The 16,085-nt window shown below is 50.0% G+C and overlaps 8 protein-coding genes and 4 non-coding genes across 12 annotated transcripts; 6 read left to right on the top strand and 6 right to left on the bottom strand.

Annotated features, from left to right (window-relative positions):
- Positions 1 to 2: 2 nt before the first annotated feature.
- P174DRAFT_418482 (uncharacterized protein) lies at positions 3 to 1,178 on the bottom strand (the record flags this gene model as incomplete). The annotated part of the gene is made up of 2 exons (XM_024824695.1): positions 3 to 1,029; positions 1,093 to 1,178. The coding sequence occupies 2 exons, from the start codon at positions 1,176 to 1,178 to the stop codon at positions 3 to 5; spliced, it is 1,113 nt and encodes a 370-aa protein (XP_024686122.1).
- Positions 1,179 to 1,288: 110 nt separating this feature from the next.
- P174DRAFT_449135 (putative integral membrane protein (Ptm1)) lies at positions 1,289 to 3,793 on the top strand. The gene is made up of 7 exons (XM_024828815.1): positions 1,289 to 1,646; positions 1,702 to 1,899; positions 1,958 to 2,283; positions 2,345 to 2,385; positions 2,435 to 2,509; positions 2,574 to 3,184; positions 3,244 to 3,793. Exons 1-7 carry the CDS (start codon positions 1,572 to 1,574, stop codon positions 3,526 to 3,528), a joined length of 1,611 nt encoding a protein of 536 aa, XP_024686121.1. The 5' UTR covers positions 1,289 to 1,571; the 3' UTR covers positions 3,529 to 3,793.
- A 191-nt stretch (positions 3,794 to 3,984) lies between these two features.
- On the top strand, positions 3,985 to 5,637 carry P174DRAFT_364043 (uncharacterized protein; the record flags this gene model as incomplete). The annotated part of the gene is made up of 1 exon (XM_024821959.1): positions 3,985 to 5,637. One exon carries the CDS (start codon positions 3,985 to 3,987, stop codon positions 5,635 to 5,637), a length of 1,653 nt encoding a protein of 550 aa, XP_024686120.1.
- Positions 5,638 to 5,778: 141 nt separating this feature from the next.
- On the bottom strand, positions 5,779 to 7,015 carry P174DRAFT_365748 (WD-repeat containing protein SWD2; the record flags this gene model as incomplete). Its single annotated transcript, XM_024822077.1, has 3 exons — positions 5,779 to 6,560; positions 6,615 to 6,840; positions 6,905 to 7,015. 3 exons carry the CDS (start codon positions 7,013 to 7,015, stop codon positions 5,779 to 5,781), a joined length of 1,119 nt encoding a protein of 372 aa, XP_024686119.1.
- A 348-nt stretch (positions 7,016 to 7,363) lies between these two features.
- On the top strand, positions 7,364 to 9,102 carry P174DRAFT_439289 (putative mitochondrial oxaloacetate transporter (Oac)). The gene is made up of 6 exons (XM_024826757.1): positions 7,364 to 7,632; positions 7,687 to 7,760; positions 7,820 to 7,949; positions 8,005 to 8,476; positions 8,531 to 8,676; positions 8,737 to 9,102. The coding sequence occupies exons 1-6, from the start codon at positions 7,600 to 7,602 to the stop codon at positions 8,827 to 8,829; spliced, it is 948 nt and encodes a 315-aa protein (XP_024686118.1). The 5' UTR covers positions 7,364 to 7,599; the 3' UTR covers positions 8,830 to 9,102.
- Positions 9,103 to 9,456: 354 nt separating this feature from the next.
- On the top strand, positions 9,457 to 10,417 carry P174DRAFT_478010 (uncharacterized protein; the record flags this gene model as incomplete). Its single annotated transcript, XM_024830678.1, has 2 exons — positions 9,457 to 9,536; positions 9,688 to 10,417. 2 exons carry the CDS (start codon positions 9,457 to 9,459, stop codon positions 10,358 to 10,360), a joined length of 753 nt encoding a protein of 250 aa, XP_024686117.1. The 3' UTR covers positions 10,361 to 10,417.
- On the top strand, positions 9,589 to 9,660 carry P174DRAFT_t48. The gene has a single exon. It is a non-coding gene; the product is annotated as a tRNA-Glu (tRNA).
- Positions 10,255 to 10,326, bottom strand: P174DRAFT_t40. The gene has a single exon. It is a non-coding gene; the product is annotated as a tRNA-Glu (tRNA).
- Positions 10,418 to 10,700: 283 nt separating the features above from the next.
- On the bottom strand, positions 10,701 to 10,772 carry P174DRAFT_t39. Its single transcript has one exon. It is a non-coding gene; the product is annotated as a tRNA-Glu (tRNA).
- A 527-nt stretch (positions 10,773 to 11,299) lies between these two features.
- P174DRAFT_t38 lies at positions 11,300 to 11,371 on the bottom strand. The gene has a single exon. It is a non-coding gene; the product is annotated as a tRNA-Glu (tRNA).
- A 1,406-nt stretch (positions 11,372 to 12,777) lies between these two features.
- P174DRAFT_439288 (ribonucleotide-diphosphate reductase subunit RNR2) lies at positions 12,778 to 14,678 on the top strand. The gene is made up of 4 exons (XM_024826756.1): positions 12,778 to 12,924; positions 13,003 to 13,248; positions 13,350 to 13,683; positions 13,736 to 14,678. The coding sequence occupies exons 1-4, from the start codon at positions 12,895 to 12,897 to the stop codon at positions 14,341 to 14,343; spliced, it is 1,218 nt and encodes a 405-aa protein (XP_024686116.1). The 5' UTR covers positions 12,778 to 12,894; the 3' UTR covers positions 14,344 to 14,678.
- P174DRAFT_439286 (SRP9/SRP21 family protein) lies at positions 14,639 to 15,811 on the bottom strand. The gene is made up of 2 exons (XM_024826755.1): positions 15,582 to 15,811; positions 14,639 to 15,468 (listed from the first exon to the last, which is right to left on the bottom strand). Exons 1-2 carry the CDS (start codon positions 15,651 to 15,653, stop codon positions 15,046 to 15,048), a joined length of 495 nt encoding a protein of 164 aa, XP_024686115.1. The 5' UTR covers positions 15,654 to 15,811; the 3' UTR covers positions 14,639 to 15,045.
- Positions 15,812 to 16,085: the final 274 nt, after the last annotated feature.

Here is a 16,085-nt window from a genome sequence, read left to right as displayed (position 1 = left end):
CATCAGTAGGTCAATTCAGGCCGAGACCTGGTGCATGCGTAGCATAATTCGAGTGCTCGGCTAGCACCAGCAGTGTCACGAGCACCATTATTGCCTGAGTTCAGCATACAAGCGCCACAGAAGCTGCATTGAGGTATATTGGCAGGGACCAAGGAAGCTTGAAGCTTACTCGCAGTCCTAGTCACATTGGCCATGACGCCGGGATACTTCTCGCCCTGTGTCTGGACGTACCGCATCATCAGCTCATCAATGGACAAGTTCTTCGTGAGAACATTTTCCGATGGTGGCTCGTCAGGAATGATAAGTCTGGTCAGTTCGGGGAAGAAACTGGCGTAGTTATCCACCTCAGCTTTGAACAAGTCCCGAAGTGGAAAGTTGAACTCTATACCAAACGGTGACATTCCATCACACACTTGCCATGTCAAGGATGAACCCCGTCCCTTGGCGACATTGGCAAGAGTCTTCGCGGCGAGCCTGGTATCTGAGTCTCCCCACAACACTCCTCTGCACGCCATTTGCTTCGCGAACGCAACAACAAGTCTGGTGATCAGAACGTAGTCGACATCAACCTTGGATGTGGGAGTCACAATCGAGGCACGGAAAGCATCGAGACGGTCTTTTGCAGATAAGCCGGTATCGTCGACAAAGCCGTCCTTGGAAAATTGAGAAATGACTTGCTGAATCTCGGGATCCAGCTCGAAGATACTGTGAAGTGGGATCCGAGTAAAAGAATGCAGAGGAAACGTCTGCTGTAGCAATCCGAAGCCCTCATCATACGACGGACTACTGTGAGAAATAGAAGAGGGCTCGATAACAAGCACATGGAGATCGAAGCCCGGTGAGGGATGCGACTTGGCGAGTTCATGTTGGATTTGAGTATTCAGTATGTGCAACAAGACAGAAGAGGAGATGCCGCAAGATAGAGGCACGAGCAGCTTGCATGGTCCGGTTCTAGGCATGTTTCTCCGAAGACGATAGTTCTCCATACGCTTGAACACCTTGAAATTCACGAATCTTGCATAGCAAGTCCTAGATGAAGATAATTCAGTCAGTCATTTCGTCCCCGCCACCAAATCTTTCGAGCCCACATACTTGCATAGATGGCGGCTGCGCAGCGTCAATATAGCCTCCGCATCACTGCAGTCAACGCAGAGATCTGACAGTTGTTTTCCCGGCATTTTGCTGCTTGCTGCCTAGCTTGGTGTCGAATGTCTCCGTTTGCGACGACTATCGACGAGGAATTTCGCATAAAAGGCAGAAACCTAATGGCGGTGCTGCGGCGGGCACAGTTTGATTGGTGGGACCGTCAGCACGCGGCTTCCCCAATTCCAGTATACCTAGCCACGACAGCCTGTACGTACTACAGGTAACCTTCAACTCTAGCACTCTCAAACCCCGATACTATCGCGGAATAACCTGTCCAGGGAGGCTCGGTCGACAGCCTTCTGAATATTATCTTGCAAATTGAAACATAATTGCAAGTTTTGCTTGCCGTCGGATGGTCTGCGGTCGCGCATAGACTCTCCTTTTGAGTACTTGGAAACCTAGTACGGCTTTTCTTTGTGATCGCGATGAAGGGCTGGCTCCAGACACTATGCTTGACTGCCGCTCTGGCAGGACGAGTTCTTGCAAATGAAGTTGAATTGGTGCGCATAAAACCGATGGATCTCCCCACCAATAGCTAACATAACATTTACCCAGACACAAGACGAAGCCCACCGACAGCGATGTTCAGGGATGTACAGTCGCAAGGCGTGGGGTGGAAGCATCGATCCGTATATCGAGACCGTATTTGTCAAAGATAACGAAGCCGGCGATAGCGATCCTCTTGTCAGTGTCGTGATATTCGAATGGAGCGACGAGAATCTGATCGGGAGATCCGTATCTGATGACCCTGAAGTGTGCCTTCCCAGCATCGCCGCAGATGAAGTTCCCGCGCTTACACATGTCCTTATAGGCGAAAGAGACCATTTGCGACCAGGCTAGCGTCGAGGCGAAACTATGCGAAGATGATCAAATAGGTTCCTTCATTCTGGCCGCCAACGCGAGCGAGGCATCCAAATTCCCTATTATATCTCAGGCGGTGCATCTGAACAATCCGACTGCAATTAATTATCCTATCAAGAAGACCGGCTTCTATTGCGTCAGCACCTATGGATACTCAGGGAAGGACTACAAAGCGGCAGTTGAGTTCAGGAATTCATACGGTGAACTCCCTGCTGCTCAAATTGCGAAACTTCCGTTCTACGGTGGTTTGACTATTGTCTATGCGGTCATTGGAGTGTAGGTTTCCGATTCACAAGGCCATTTCCAAGACCTAGCGGTACTGACGGGCTTAAAACAGATTTTGGGCATTCCTATACGTTCAGAATCGTCATGACATTTGTGAGTAGAAACCTTCAATTGGATGGTGCTCAATTACTGACGATTGCAGTGCCGGTGCAAAACTACATCACCGCTATCCTAGTCTTTTTGATCGTGGAGCAATTGATGACCTGGGGCTTTTATGGTATTTCACCCTTTGCAGATCCGCTGGAGTTCAATTTGTCGTCCACGTCCCTGACCAATAGCAGATTTCCAGAATCGGCACGGTTTGAATATCGGTGCAAAGGTGCTGATGGTAATCGTCGCTGTCCTGAATGCGGGACGCAATTCTTTCTCCTTTTTCCTTTTGCTCATCGTTTGCATGGGATACGGCGTGGTCAAGCCCTCTTTGGGCCGGACCATGATCTATGTTCGTATCCTGGCCATCACCCACTTCGTTTTCGGCGTCATCTATGCTGTCGCAAGTCTATCAATTACACCCGATAGCGCTGGGCCACTGGTCCTCCTCATCGTGCTCCCACTTGCTGGTACTCTGACTGCATTCTATGTGTGGACACTGAACTCCTTGAACGCAACCATGAAGGATCTGATCGACCGAAAGCAGAAGGTCAAAGCAATGATGTATAAGAAGCTCTGGTGGTGTATTCTGGGCAGCATCATCGTGATCTTCGGCTTCTTTTTCATCAACTCATTTGCTTTTGCTGGTCGTAGCGAAGCGAGCTTTGTACCAGAGCATTGGAAGACCAGGTGGTTTGTGCTAGATGGTTGGCTGAACCTTGTGTACTTGTTCGATATTGGGTTCGTTGCCTATCTTTGGCGGCCTACTGCGAACAACAGGCGGTTCGCAATGAGTGACGAGGTATGTTCTGGACAACCCTTCCATGGCGCCCGATGGATGCATGCTAACAGCCACTGTAGCTTGCACAAGACGATGACGGGTTCGAGATTCGATCTTTCAATAGTGGACTGGACGACGAAGAAGCGTTTGGAGGCCTGGAAGGAAATTCCACCTCCGCAACACGCCGTGAGCTGTCACCGGTACCTCCTAAACCTGTTCCATCTGCTCCGCGCCAGCGAGACTCTCTCGATGGTGAGACGATCTTCGCTGTAGGTGAGGATGGTGACAAATGGTCTGAGGACGAGGACGAGTCACCACGAAACTCAAGCGAGCGCCAGAGGCTCACTGCCCATAAATCGGACTAATTGGCTCATGGCGGAAGAGCCGAAGTCTTGTCTCGAATCAGAACAATCGTGAATGCATGTGCACTCTCTATCCTTCTGTTCAGAAGTGGCATCAAATCATCTTTATATCAGTTCTCGGGAAGTTGAAGGTTCGATCGATCTTCTAAGGATCTTTCCGTTTGGTGTCAACTTTGCAGGCATTTGATGGCGTTTGGCCTTTTGGTGTATTTTTAGATTGGCTCTAAGTTCCTACTACTCTAGTAATGGGCTAATTGAATTTATGTGTATATGTTATCTACAAGTTAAGAGACGTATGTTCGAATATCCAGCCAAAAAATCTGCACTAGAGATGTAATAATCGCAGCACTCTGGCGTGCCTGGAATTCCGCCTTAGGTAGGGTCTATTTACCTACCGCAGCCGTCATAGCATCCCACCTTGGACTCATCTTCGCTTACCTTACCGTCTGGCTGCCAGCCATGCACAACAATGACCCAAGTAGTCAAACATTTGACAATCCAAGAGATGCCGCCAAAGATGACGCTCAAGATAAATCCGACACCGAAACCAGCCGCGCCCTCGCGACCTCCCTCGTGAACAAATGCCGCCGTCTCCTCGGCGAAGTAGATACCCTCCAGTCTATGCTCACCCGTAACCTCCGCAATCCCCAACTTGTCGAAGTCCGATCGCTCCGATCCAACGTCCTATCCGAGTTGCGCATGCTCGAGAAACTCTCCAAAAAGGTGCACGCGGTGTCTGCTACGGCGGATGCAGAAACAGGATCACATGATGACGAGGCCGAGTTACGACTTCTGCATGCCTTGCGGTCGTCGAATCTACCTTTTTACGAGGCGATCTGGAACGTTGCTAAAAATACATGCACGGGTTTGGTCGCTTTTGGGAAGCGGTTTTACTGGGATGCCGGCGCGCAACACGGTGGAAAGGGACCTGACGAGAGCCAGGCGAAGAAGAAGCCCAGTCAGGACAAGCGCAAGAGCGTCTTTGTCGATATCGTTGCAGATGATGGTGAAGAATGGGTGAAGGTCTCCACGATTTCCGAAACTCGTCTCCTATTCGAGATGGCCAAGAAAGGGTGGGAGGCGGATTCTGAAGACGGGGTTGATGGGGAGACTAGAACCGTTTTACGAAATTACGACAATGATGACTTCGACAGCGACGATGACGGCGATGATGAGGTCGAGCTGATTAAGTTGGCGTGCGATATGAGAAAAGCTGCCAATGCTACACGAATCAGGTATAAACATCCCCGGCTGCGATTCGTGATTCCGAAGATCGAGGAGGGGAAAAGTCCCGAGATCGATGATTTATTTAAAGAGATTCGGAGCTATGGTATCACATTGAATTGTGGAGGGGAAGTAGCCAGAGCGCGCACGGAGGATGCAGAAGTTCCCAAGCATGCTGCTGTCGAGGAAGGGGAACTGTCTCAATTGCTTCCCAGCCCGTTCAAGCGATTCACTTCCACTTTGAATGTGGATTGTACTCTGCTGCTTGCCATGGTTTCAGACTTGTCGCATTACAAAACCGTAACCCTTTCTCCCTCCCATCATAAAGCTATTTTTAAGCAGGTCGAGGTAGAAAAGCAGCGGCCATTGCTGCCCACAGAGCTTTGGCCGGCGATGACCGCGCATGATTTGGTCTGCACAGAGGAAGCTGCGAGGAGAATGCGGGAGATAGTCGATACTATCGGAACGGAGGCAGAGAGAAAAAGGACTCAGTTATTGATGGGTGATGCACCCTTCAATGACTGTGACACCGCCTCTCTCCTTGAAAAGTTCCAGGAATCGTCAGATTATGAAGTACCATCTGGCTGGAAAATTCCGATCAGAACAGTTAGCGCCAAATCCGCTATTGAAGCGGCGACGGATCAAGGGACTCTACCTCCAGTATCCCGCAAAGTCGCAGAGATTCTGTCAGACATCAACTACAGTGTGTTTATGTATGGTTGGTCCACGGGAGTCACGACCATATCGAGCAATCGCACTGTGGTCAAACAAATCGAGACCACCATCGAGGAACATAGGAATGGCGATGAAGGCTTGGAGGGGCCTCCGGTGTGGGTTTGCGACACGGCCAGAAGCTTGGCAGGGAAAGACAAAGATCGAAAAATGTAAAAACCCTCAACAAAGCAGGGAAGTAGTGTTGGAGGCAGGATAGCCCGCAACAACAACCTCCTCGTGTGCTTGGTTTGATCTGACCGGATCATAGCTAGACTTCTTTGCCCGTCGATCCGAATGGGATCAACCCGCATATTCTTATTTTTCAGCCGACCGCGAATTTTCTTCTGGAAGCCAAAAGACCACCTCCTTATCGGCAGTAGCAAGCATGTTGTACCGTGGGTTGTATTCTAGTATGGCGGTGCGACCACGGTTTGGTAGTTTGGCCATAGGCTGCAGGAGGGAGTTGGCATCCGGTGTCTGCTGCATATCCCATACCAGAACATCTGACTGGTCGCCGGAGCCGCCCAGAACATATCGTCCGTCCGGGGTAAAGCATGCGTCCCCTTGGCCAAGTGGTTTTCCAGTGGTTGAGACAGGAGCTGCTCTGCCAGGGGATCCATTCTTGCCGAGCAGAAACGCCTTGATATTGCCTTCAAAGGCGTCGAGAATGAAATGCCCATGAAAGTCCGTCCCAACCATCAAGTGTTTTCCATCGTTTGAGAATTCAAGGCGAGTCCACGCTCTTCCACGTGTAGAAGGAGTGTATCTTTCTTCGTACGGTGCGAGGTCAAAGGTGGAAAACGGAGCCTTGTCATAGTTGCGAAAATCGTATAGAAGGACTGACGAGGTAGACTGTGAAGCAATAGCGATCACGGAAGCAGAGGGATCGAAGGTAACCAGGTAAGGAGTGGCCAATTTCAACTTCCCCTGCGCATTCCTCGAGCTAAGATCCCAGAGCGCAACGGTGTCGTCTTTTGAGCATGAGATAAAGGCGTCGCTGCCAGGAGAGAGAGCCAAGCAAGTGACTTTGTCGGTATGACCGGAGAAGTAACGCACGTAGCCCTCATTGTGAAGGTCCAGTAGTCGAAGAGAATCTGCTCAAATGTGAGTCCGGACGAATGGATCCATGGAGCCCTCCGCGATAGACATACCATCGACCTTCGTGCTCGCGTGAAGGACTTGACGAGAATGGTGCGTGAATCTCGCTAAATGGGCACCATATTTTTTGCTGGGGACTGATTTTGTAGATTTGCCCTCTTTAATATCGAAAACCTGAATGGTCTCGTCATCGCCTGAAGCCACCAGGTAGTCTCCCTGATCATCAAAATCCAATGAGGTTACATAGTTGGAGGGTTCTTGCTTCGATCCTTTGAACGCCTATACTCTCGACGTGGAGACAGTTAGACCAATGGGTCAATCTAGAAGAGAGTCGCAGACTGACCTTTGCAGGACGAAAGCTACGAATTATATCTGACACTTTCTGAGTCTGCATCGGAGCCTGAGGTTGCGACTGCTGCGACGGCACCTGGGGTTGCTGCTGGGCTTCCGACATGATTTATGCTCGGTAGTTACCGCAAATCGATCGTCATAAACCCAGGGAGGATAAAGCAAGGATATTCAGCCAGCGTAGCAGTCCTCCTCCGTGCCCTCTTAAACCCGTCCTCTGGTTAGCTTGCCCTGCTGATCCTCAATAACAGCAACAGATTTGTTTGATGCGGGGAGCAACGCGCGCTTGCTTCCGTTATGGAAATTTGGCGCGTTTAACCGACGCTAAGCGGAAGACTAGTTGATCCGCGCCGGCGGCTGAAAGATGCCGATCCGATGATCGGAGACGTTGGCAGTAAAGCGGCCAATCAGCAATACGGAATTGATCTCTCCGCTGCGATGCATCTGAGATTCGGGTTGCAATGCGACCATGACTGTGTTGGTCGCTTTACAATCTAAGATTCCTCCTCAGCAGCAGGTCGCCTGGAAGTAGGAGGGACGCCTTATTTCTGACAAAATTCACCGTGCCATTGTCGCAAATTTCTTTCGATTTCTTGATTCTAGCCACCATCTCCACTCTCCTATCTCCTTCGTTGCTCCATAAGATCTCGGCCGTCGTACACCGCTTGCAGGGATCAATTTTCAGTAGTTATGTCGACGACAACAGGGTATGCGCAACATTTCGTCATATAGATTCATTGCTATATTGTGTGCTGATGAGAGACAATTGCTTTGAAGGGCATTCATTGCTGGGGTATTGCAGCATGCGGTGCGGTAACAGTAACTCATAGTTTTGAGACTGTGAAGATTCGGTATGCCTTGTCCTCTTGTGTGCTTTGATTGACGGAACTGACTTTCTCTCGATTCGCAGGTTACAGCTACAGGGAGAACTTCAGGCGAAAAGCGAAGCGGTCAAGAAATACAAGGGTGTTTTCCATGGAGTTAAGGTCATTCTGCAAAACGAAGGCCCTCGCGGGCTGTTCCGGGGAATCGGCTCGGCTGTATGTTTGTCTCTACACGGTGGTTGAAGTTCGGGTGCTAACGGGTGCCACTCAGTACATCTACCAAATTTTGCTCAATGGCTGTCGTTTGGGCTTCTATGAGCCGCTGCGCAAGGGTATCACAACAGCTGTCTACAAGGATCCGCAAGTTCAATCCCTCGGTATCAATGTCTTCTCAGGCGCCGCGTCCGGCATCATCGGCGCAGCAGCTGGGTCTCCTTTCTTCCTCGTGAAAACTCGCTTGCAGTCTTACTCTCCCTTCCTTCCCGTCGGCACGCAGCACAAATATCGGAACTCCTTCGATGGTTTGCGAAAAATTTACACGTCCGAGGGTGTTGGCGGACTTTACCGGGGTGTTGGAGCGGCTATGGTTCGCACTGGTTTCGGCAGCTCCGTCCAGCTTCCCACATATTTCTTCGCGAAGCGACGCTTGGTGAAGCACCTGGGGATGGAGGATGGTCCAGCCCTTCATCTAGCCAGTAGTACTGTGTCTGGCTTCGTGGTCTGCTGTGTCATGCACCCTCCCGGTACGTATAATTGGGCATTGTTCGATTACGCGCCAGCTAATTTCATATACACAGACACGGTTATGTCCAGGATGTACAATCAGACTGGTGATCTTTACAAGGGGGCATTTGATTGCCTCTTCAAGACTATCCGAAAGGAGGGTATACTTGCGATCTACAAGGGCTACTTTGCCCATCTGGCCCGTATCTTGCCTCATACCGTGAGTAATTCCCGCATGTCGAGGTTACGCGTCACGGCTTGGTGCTGACTCGTTTTGTAGATCTTGACTCTCAGTCTGGCTGAGCAGACCAATAAACTGATGCGCAGATTCGAGGACCGGTTTCTTCCCGACTCGATAAAGGCGCGTGTCTAGCACGGTTGGTTCTTACCGCGACCGAACGCCTTTGAGCGTCGTCGATAGATTCAGTGAGGGTAATAATGGGTTTCTAGAGAGTACGGCATTGGTCTTTTGCATTGTCGAGCGGTTGCAGCGAAAAGATCGCTGAAATCGTTGGGTACATACATTGGAGGCGTTGACTTCCGGGTCGTCCTGCTGCGATGCGGCTTGGACGTTTTGTACATATCAGTATATAATACATTGTGTAGATCTCGATACGGTGGTATAGACTCGGTTTTTCACTTCAAATTTTGGGAGTCGGTACGGAGCTCTGTCACTGAGGCACGTGGCGGCTCGTCGGTGGCTTGCCTTCATCAGATGTTCCAATCTGCCTTTGGGGATACACCGAGCCAACCTCTTAGCTCCCGGGCCTTGATGGTTTCCAGCCACTGTTTGTTCTGCTGGTTGAAGTATAGTGTTGTGGGTGTCCCCCGCGTTGGCTTTTGCGCAGTTCCCCGTCGCTATTAGGATGCCACGCAGACGCATCCCGCGGTATTATATATGCGCATACCAAGATTCAACGTGAAGTACTACGAAACACCTTATCGATTATGGGATTAACCACGTAGCTCTACATGATTCCACACCGGATAGTCTTATCCCATGGTTCATCACACGGACGATCAATCCACTGGTGGTAAAGAAGGACAAGGCGATATGCTTTTGCCCGCTCCAGCCACTACGTCAGTGTGTCACTCACGTATGAGTCAAAATCCGCCGGTTGTTTCAACAGCATCCGATGTGGTGTAATGGCTAACATCGCTGTCTCTCACACAGCAGCTCGGGGTTCGATTCCCCGCATCGGAAAATACCACTCTTTTTTTACCTTTTTAGGTATTCTCCTACAATACAATGCTGTCACTACTCTGTACTCCTTTGTGCTCCCAGCAATTGCCGCTCTCAGATGAGATTCGGTCTGCGCATGTCCTACTTAGCTATCACCCTGTTACTAGACAGTAGTGTTCATTCGGCCCCATTGAACAGGATCTACCTGGTCAGACTGACTGACTTGAAGTACCACCTCCCAAATCACAATCAGCCCGCCTGTGAAGTGGCTGGACGGCGACGCTCTTCCCAGTCTGCCTCCTCCGATCTACTTGGTGCAAAGGTTCCATCTACGTGGTCTTACACGGCTCAATTAAACTTGGGCAGGATGGTCTTGCGAGGACTTGGAAAGGGAACATGCTTTACTACAACATCTTTCCCAGCTCAGTACTCCGTATCTGTTCTCGAAGACTCGCCGCACGCGATAGCATCCCCGGGACCCGTTAATCCGCAAACCCGGAGGAAAAGGTTTTCGGCTTCCGCGCTGCAGGTTATTGCCAGGGAGGACGATGGAGATAACAACCAAAAAAAAAAATACCCCAAAAACATATCCTCGCAAAGCCAAGAGAGGTTAAATTCCGATGCGGGGAATCGAACCCCGAGCTGCTGTGTGAGAGACAGCGATGTTAGCCATTACACCACATCGGATAACTCATGGAAATACCTGACGATTATATACTGATGTTGCAGAACGTCGCGTCGTCAAAATTTCTGCAGTGAGCGATTATGGGTCGTGCCGGTTCCAAAAAGCCAGGTACTATTCCGATTGGTTGTCTGGGTTGGGACGTTTTGGCCCACTGTCTTGGCGGAATGAGGCAACCTTATTGCCGAGAGCGCTACGTACTTTGAGCATGCTTATCGGCTCTTTAAGGTTTTGCATCCTATGTATGAGATCTTGCTCATATTGCTTGATCTTTTTCACTGTCTCAATTAAAGGTATGGGAGGAGTGAACGGTGCACGCGGCGACGGAAGGTAAAAAATAATCTCAATGCAAAAAGAGAAGGTAAGTAGATTTGTCTTCTTCCGATGCGGGGAATCGAACCCCGAGCTGCTGTGTGAGAGACAGCGATGTTAGCCATTACACCACATCGGACTAGGTAAAGACTGTTTCCCTTTCTGCCTATAACAGGAGCTCGAACGAATGGACCGAGCAGTGGAGCCCCCTGTGGACAGTAGGGTCGCTATGGAGTACTACTCGTAAACTAAACCTCCATCCACGGTCCCTAAGCGGCCGCCGTGATGTGATTACTACGATTTGCGTACTGGAAAGTTCAACTGAAACATATAGATAGGATCTACCTCTCTATTCGTAAGCAAACACAATTCCCGGATGAATTTGGAAAGGCCCGAAGCGCGAGTCGAACGCGCGACCTCTCGCACCCAAAGTGAGAATCATACCACTGAATGGGGGCGCTTGATATGAGATAAGCGAATTATTATGGATCTTTATGACTTTCTTTTTGCCGCCAGGCTTATAAATTGTATCGAGTCCTGTATGCCTATGGTAGGAGTCTATAGAGATTAGGAGCCGATTTCTTTGATCAATCAAAAACATCCCGACATACCCAGCCGCATACGTCTCCAAAAGAAAAATACAAAAATAAAGGTGAAAAGTATAACTTCCGATGCGGGGAATCGAACCCCGAGCTGCTGTGTGAGAGACAGCGATGTTAGCCATTACACCACATCGGATGGCTTGTTGTCGGACCGACGGATATTGCCTCAGAAGCACATGCAGGGTGTTCTTCTGGCATCGCATTTAACGCTGAAGACATGACATAAAACACTCAGCATCATTCATAATTTCGACATGTAAAAGTGGCCGAACGTTTCTTGTCTGAGGGAATCCAGAACAGACAGCAATCAGGCCGGCCTATAATGCCGCTCATGGATGGTGAAAAGGCAAGGACCGTTAACTAAGCCTAGAAGCGTACAATGGACCGATTTCTCGGATACATGTCATCCTAAGGGTTGGAATGGCATCAGCGGGCATTAAGACGCGTCTATCTCCTCTTCCGTGAATGGTGGGTAAAGAGTGAAAGCGAGACCCACCCAGCGGGCTAGGTAGTCCCGGCGTCAGGTATGAATCAGTATGAGCAGTTGAGAATCCAGGAATTCAAGGGATATACAGCCCAAAGCAGAGGTACACCGTATATACCCGTAAATCCGTTGTGGAAGCTAGTTGCTCGATAATTGGCTTTCCTCTTCCGAAACACCGCGACGCACCCGCCTTAGGCCTGATATCGTCTCATTACGTCGGATGGTGGAATCGACTGAAGTGCTAAGCCAGCTTACACAATCATTACTCAACCTTAGCTCCCAATACTCCGGCGTAGATGGGGCCTTGGATGTGAGCAAGAATGCATCGTCAAACTTAAGTCGCGTCCTCGGTATTGCGATAAGATAATGAGACACAGCCGCGTGCGAGCTATGCAAGATAGCAGGGGTCAATGCGGAAACATTCTAGAATGTCAATTCAAATTAAGGCATGTGCCGACAGGTACAAGGAGCAGGTTCAACAATGAATACAGGTATAGGCCAGTTCAGTGCTGACTTAAGTCTGGTGGGCTCTCCTTCCAAAGTCTGACAGTCTAAGTGCACCTGACGATCACATCAGATCTGATAAGATAAGTATCTGGACGCGAGTGACGCGACACTAAGAAGTCACTCGTTAAGAATACCTTAAAGAAAGCCTTGTCTTCTGCAATCCATAATGACCAGAAAAATTTCTGTAAGGATCCAACATGTGAATCACATTTAATAAACTTGTAAGTTGACCGAGAAGACTGTGGATAATACGGAGTAGATACACTATGACTGCCGGAGCTCGAGACTACCGAAACGTATGAGCCAAGAAATAGTCCTTCGAAAGAGTAAAGGCATCCAGGCTTGATGAAGTTGCTGCCTTGCAGCCCAGTGTTACTGTGTTCGTCCTGCAGACGCGACACAAAAACACCAAAATACGTAATAATGGATTTTCCGCCAGCCACCGGGCCCAAAAAGCGCGCCAAGTCACGTGCGACGTGACTTAGCCCGTCGCGCTAAGGATCACGCTGCCTCGTCTGAAGCAAGTATTTCTGCTGGCTTTTCCTCCTTCCCAGCAGCTACTTCCTCCCCATCCCATCTTCTCAGCCCAATATACAAGCTTTTTGTTGTGTCTGTGTGATCAATTTGTCTCGACATTTTCCTTCACATTGCTTCAGACACTCCACGAAATGGCTGCGCAAGTTACTCCTTCCAAGCAGGTACCTGATGTCACTTCCTTGCCTCCTACTGCAGACGCGTCACAGCAACAGCATACACTAACATTGCTTTTCCTGTAGGCTGCATCCTCTCTCGAGAACCTTAAGATGAGCGATTCACCTGTGAAGAAGCTCAACTTCGGAGTTGTGGGCAAGGAGAACGCGCCGTCGTCCACAACCCTCGCCGACGCGCCGACCGAAAAGATTGCAGAAAAGCCTACGGAAGCTTCCAAAGTTGCTCAGAGTGTCAAGGAACTCGAGGCAAATGAACCACTGCTTCAAGAGAACCCTCATCGCTTCGTACTCTTCCCAATCAAGTATCATGAGGTGAGTGGCACGTCCACAACGCGTCACGCGTAAAGTGGTTTTCTCCGCGCCATGTCCTATGTGTGCATTGTTTGCTGATATGCCCCGCTTCTCCGACGCAGATCTGGCAAATGTACAAGAAAGCCGAAGCTTCCTTCTGGACCGCCGAAGAGATTGATCTCTCCAAAGATCTGCACGACTGGAACAACCGCCTGAATGACGATGAGCGTTACTTCATCTCTCATGTCCTTGCCTTCTTCGCTGCCTCTGACGGAATCGTCAATGAGAACCTGCTGGAGCGCTTCAGCAATGAGGTGCAGGTGCCTGAGGCTCGGTGCTTCTACGGCTTCCAGATCATGATTGAGAACATTCATTCGGAGACATACTCCCTGCTGATTGATACATACATAAAGGAGCCTAAGCAGCGCACCTACCTCTTTGATGCCATTGATACCAGTATGCTGTTGTCTCTTTCCTCTGGTTTAGACCAATCACTGATTTCCTCCAGTTCCTTGTATCGCCAAGAAGGCCCAGTGGGCCATGACATGGATTTCGGATAAGGAGTCTACTTTCGCTCAGCGTCTTGTGGCCTTCGCCGCTGTGGAGGGCATCTTCTTCTCTGGATCTTTTGCTTCCATCTTCTGGCTGAAGAAGCGTGGATTGATGCCTGGTCTCACTTTCTCCAACGAGCTCATCTCTCGTGACGAGGGACTGCACACGGACTTTGCTTGCCTTCTCTTCTCTCACTTGAACCATCGCCCCGACAAGAAGGTTGTTGAGGATATCATCGTTGAGGCTGTGGCCATCGAACAGGAGTTCCTGACAGACGCTCTTCCTGTTGCTCTCCTGGGCATGAACTCTAAGCTGATGTGCCAGTACATTGAGTTCGTTGCTGATCGGCTGTTGGTCGCCCTCGGAAACAAGAAGTACTACAACTCTCCCAACCCCTTCGACTTCATGGAAAGTATCTCGCTTGCAGGAAAGACCAACTTCTTTGAGAAGCGTGTTGGTGACTACCAGAAGGCCGGTGTCATGGCCAGCACCAAGAAGGATGCCAGCCAGGACACTGCCAAGGACGCCAACGATGGAGGTCTCAGCTTTGACGAGGACTTCTAAACCAACACTGAACGACTTATACCCAGCTGTGTGCCATGTTCGGGACCCTTGGGAGGGTCTCTGGCGCCTGCCATTTGATATGCAGATAATTGTCTCGTTCGCTCACCTTCGTTATTGATTTATGATAATTCTATTTTTTTGAGGGCTACGCATGGGCACGGCGTTGGGAACTGGCGGAATTTTTCTTTGAGTGTCTGTATTATGAGTCTTCCACTCCGCCATTCAGACAATGTTCGGCATATAATGAGTGTGTGGACGGATGCAATGTATTTAGAAAGGATAGCACTTTATATTCCACTTGGATATTTTGATAGATCTTTTTTTGAATAGTTCTTCGACTGACTTGGACCCAACCTTCATGGAATATGTAGTCTACTGATAATGAATGATTCACACATGCCCCAGATCCGCTTCGTTATGCAAGTCATGGACCCTCTGTCTTCGATTTTCCTCGAGTGCTGTCGGTTGTAACCCTGCTGGTGCGCCTCGACGGAGTCTCAGTTAACACGTACGAAACCGGAACAAGCTGCTCTCATCATCACAGCTGCTCTGACAGTCTACATCACCTCTCAGATCGACCGATCAGAGATGAAACAGTAAGCAGCACCACTTGGAGTGCCACAGTAGTCATCATCCGTGCAGTATCTGGTGACGGACACCCTTCATTCCTCGTTCAAATACGCTCGTCCACTCCGCTACTCATCACCTCTTCCCCTTCCCGCCTTTCTTCTTCGATTTCCCACCCTTGCCACCCGTATCTGTCTTGCTCGCATTCGCACTCGCAGCCTCCTCGACCACCGCCGGAGCATCCGTCATCTCCACATCCGCAGCACCAGAAGCAGTCGTCGTCGGCGCCGGAGCCGAGAGCCCCAGTCCCGCGGCGTTCGCACCGCCCGCCAACTTCCCCAGACTGGTCACCAGTCGGCCGACCTCCGCGGCTTTATTCGTGCGGTATTTCAGACAGATGCCTGCGGTTGGGTTGTATGTTTTCAGGGTGAGGACTGCGACGGGGGTGGCGGCAGTTGAGGCTGGGGAGTCGGTCGTCTCGGGGTTTGGTGTCGAGGAGGGCTTTTTCTGTGCTGAAGGTCGTTGTGAGGGGAAGCCGTATTTTGTTGTGATGCGGGTCTGCGCGGTTTGCGTTGGAGGGTCAGTCACAATCACTTGAGCTTTGACTCATTGCTAGGGGAAATTTGGAGGGGTCCATTGCATGAGGTAAGGGCCTCTTGGTCTTGACGTACAGTCTCTGGATATGCTTCGAGCAGTAGAGCGGATTGTTCCAGGAAGGCCTGGCTTGTGGGAAGGTATGGCATCTTGTCTGAGTCGAGTTCTCCTCTTCCTCGGAATTGTGCGCGCAGTGGTTAGACAGTTTGTGAGGGGTCCCAGATGTAGAAGCGTGGCTAAATGCTGACAGCTGAATATTTTGTTTATGGTGGATGCAATTGAGCTGGAGGTGGAGTGCGAACTGCGGACATTTGACAACGTGGAGTCGGAGAACGATTTCATTTCATCTCGCTGTGGTCGAGGCTTGGCAGGGCAGCCAACTGGACAGGAAACCTAAGCGTCCAAACTGAACTCTTGCACCAAGATTTGATTAACCAAGTGTCTGGGACGCATTCATAATGAATTTTATACACCTCAATTTCATGCCAAAAGAAACATCCCGTCATGCGTCATCCGTCATGACCGTCCATCATCATCTCGTGTACTGTACAAGCTGCTAAATACAACGGCCCCTGCAGATT

This window comes from Aspergillus novofumigatus, assembly GCF_002847465.1.
Source record: "Aspergillus novofumigatus IBT 16806 chromosome Unknown P174scaffold_2, whole genome shotgun sequence".
In the NCBI taxonomy this organism is placed as follows: domain Eukaryota; kingdom Fungi; phylum Ascomycota; class Eurotiomycetes; order Eurotiales; family Aspergillaceae; genus Aspergillus; species Aspergillus novofumigatus.
Note: the sequence above shows the minus strand (reverse complement) of the source record. Positions and strands in the feature narration are given on the sequence as shown.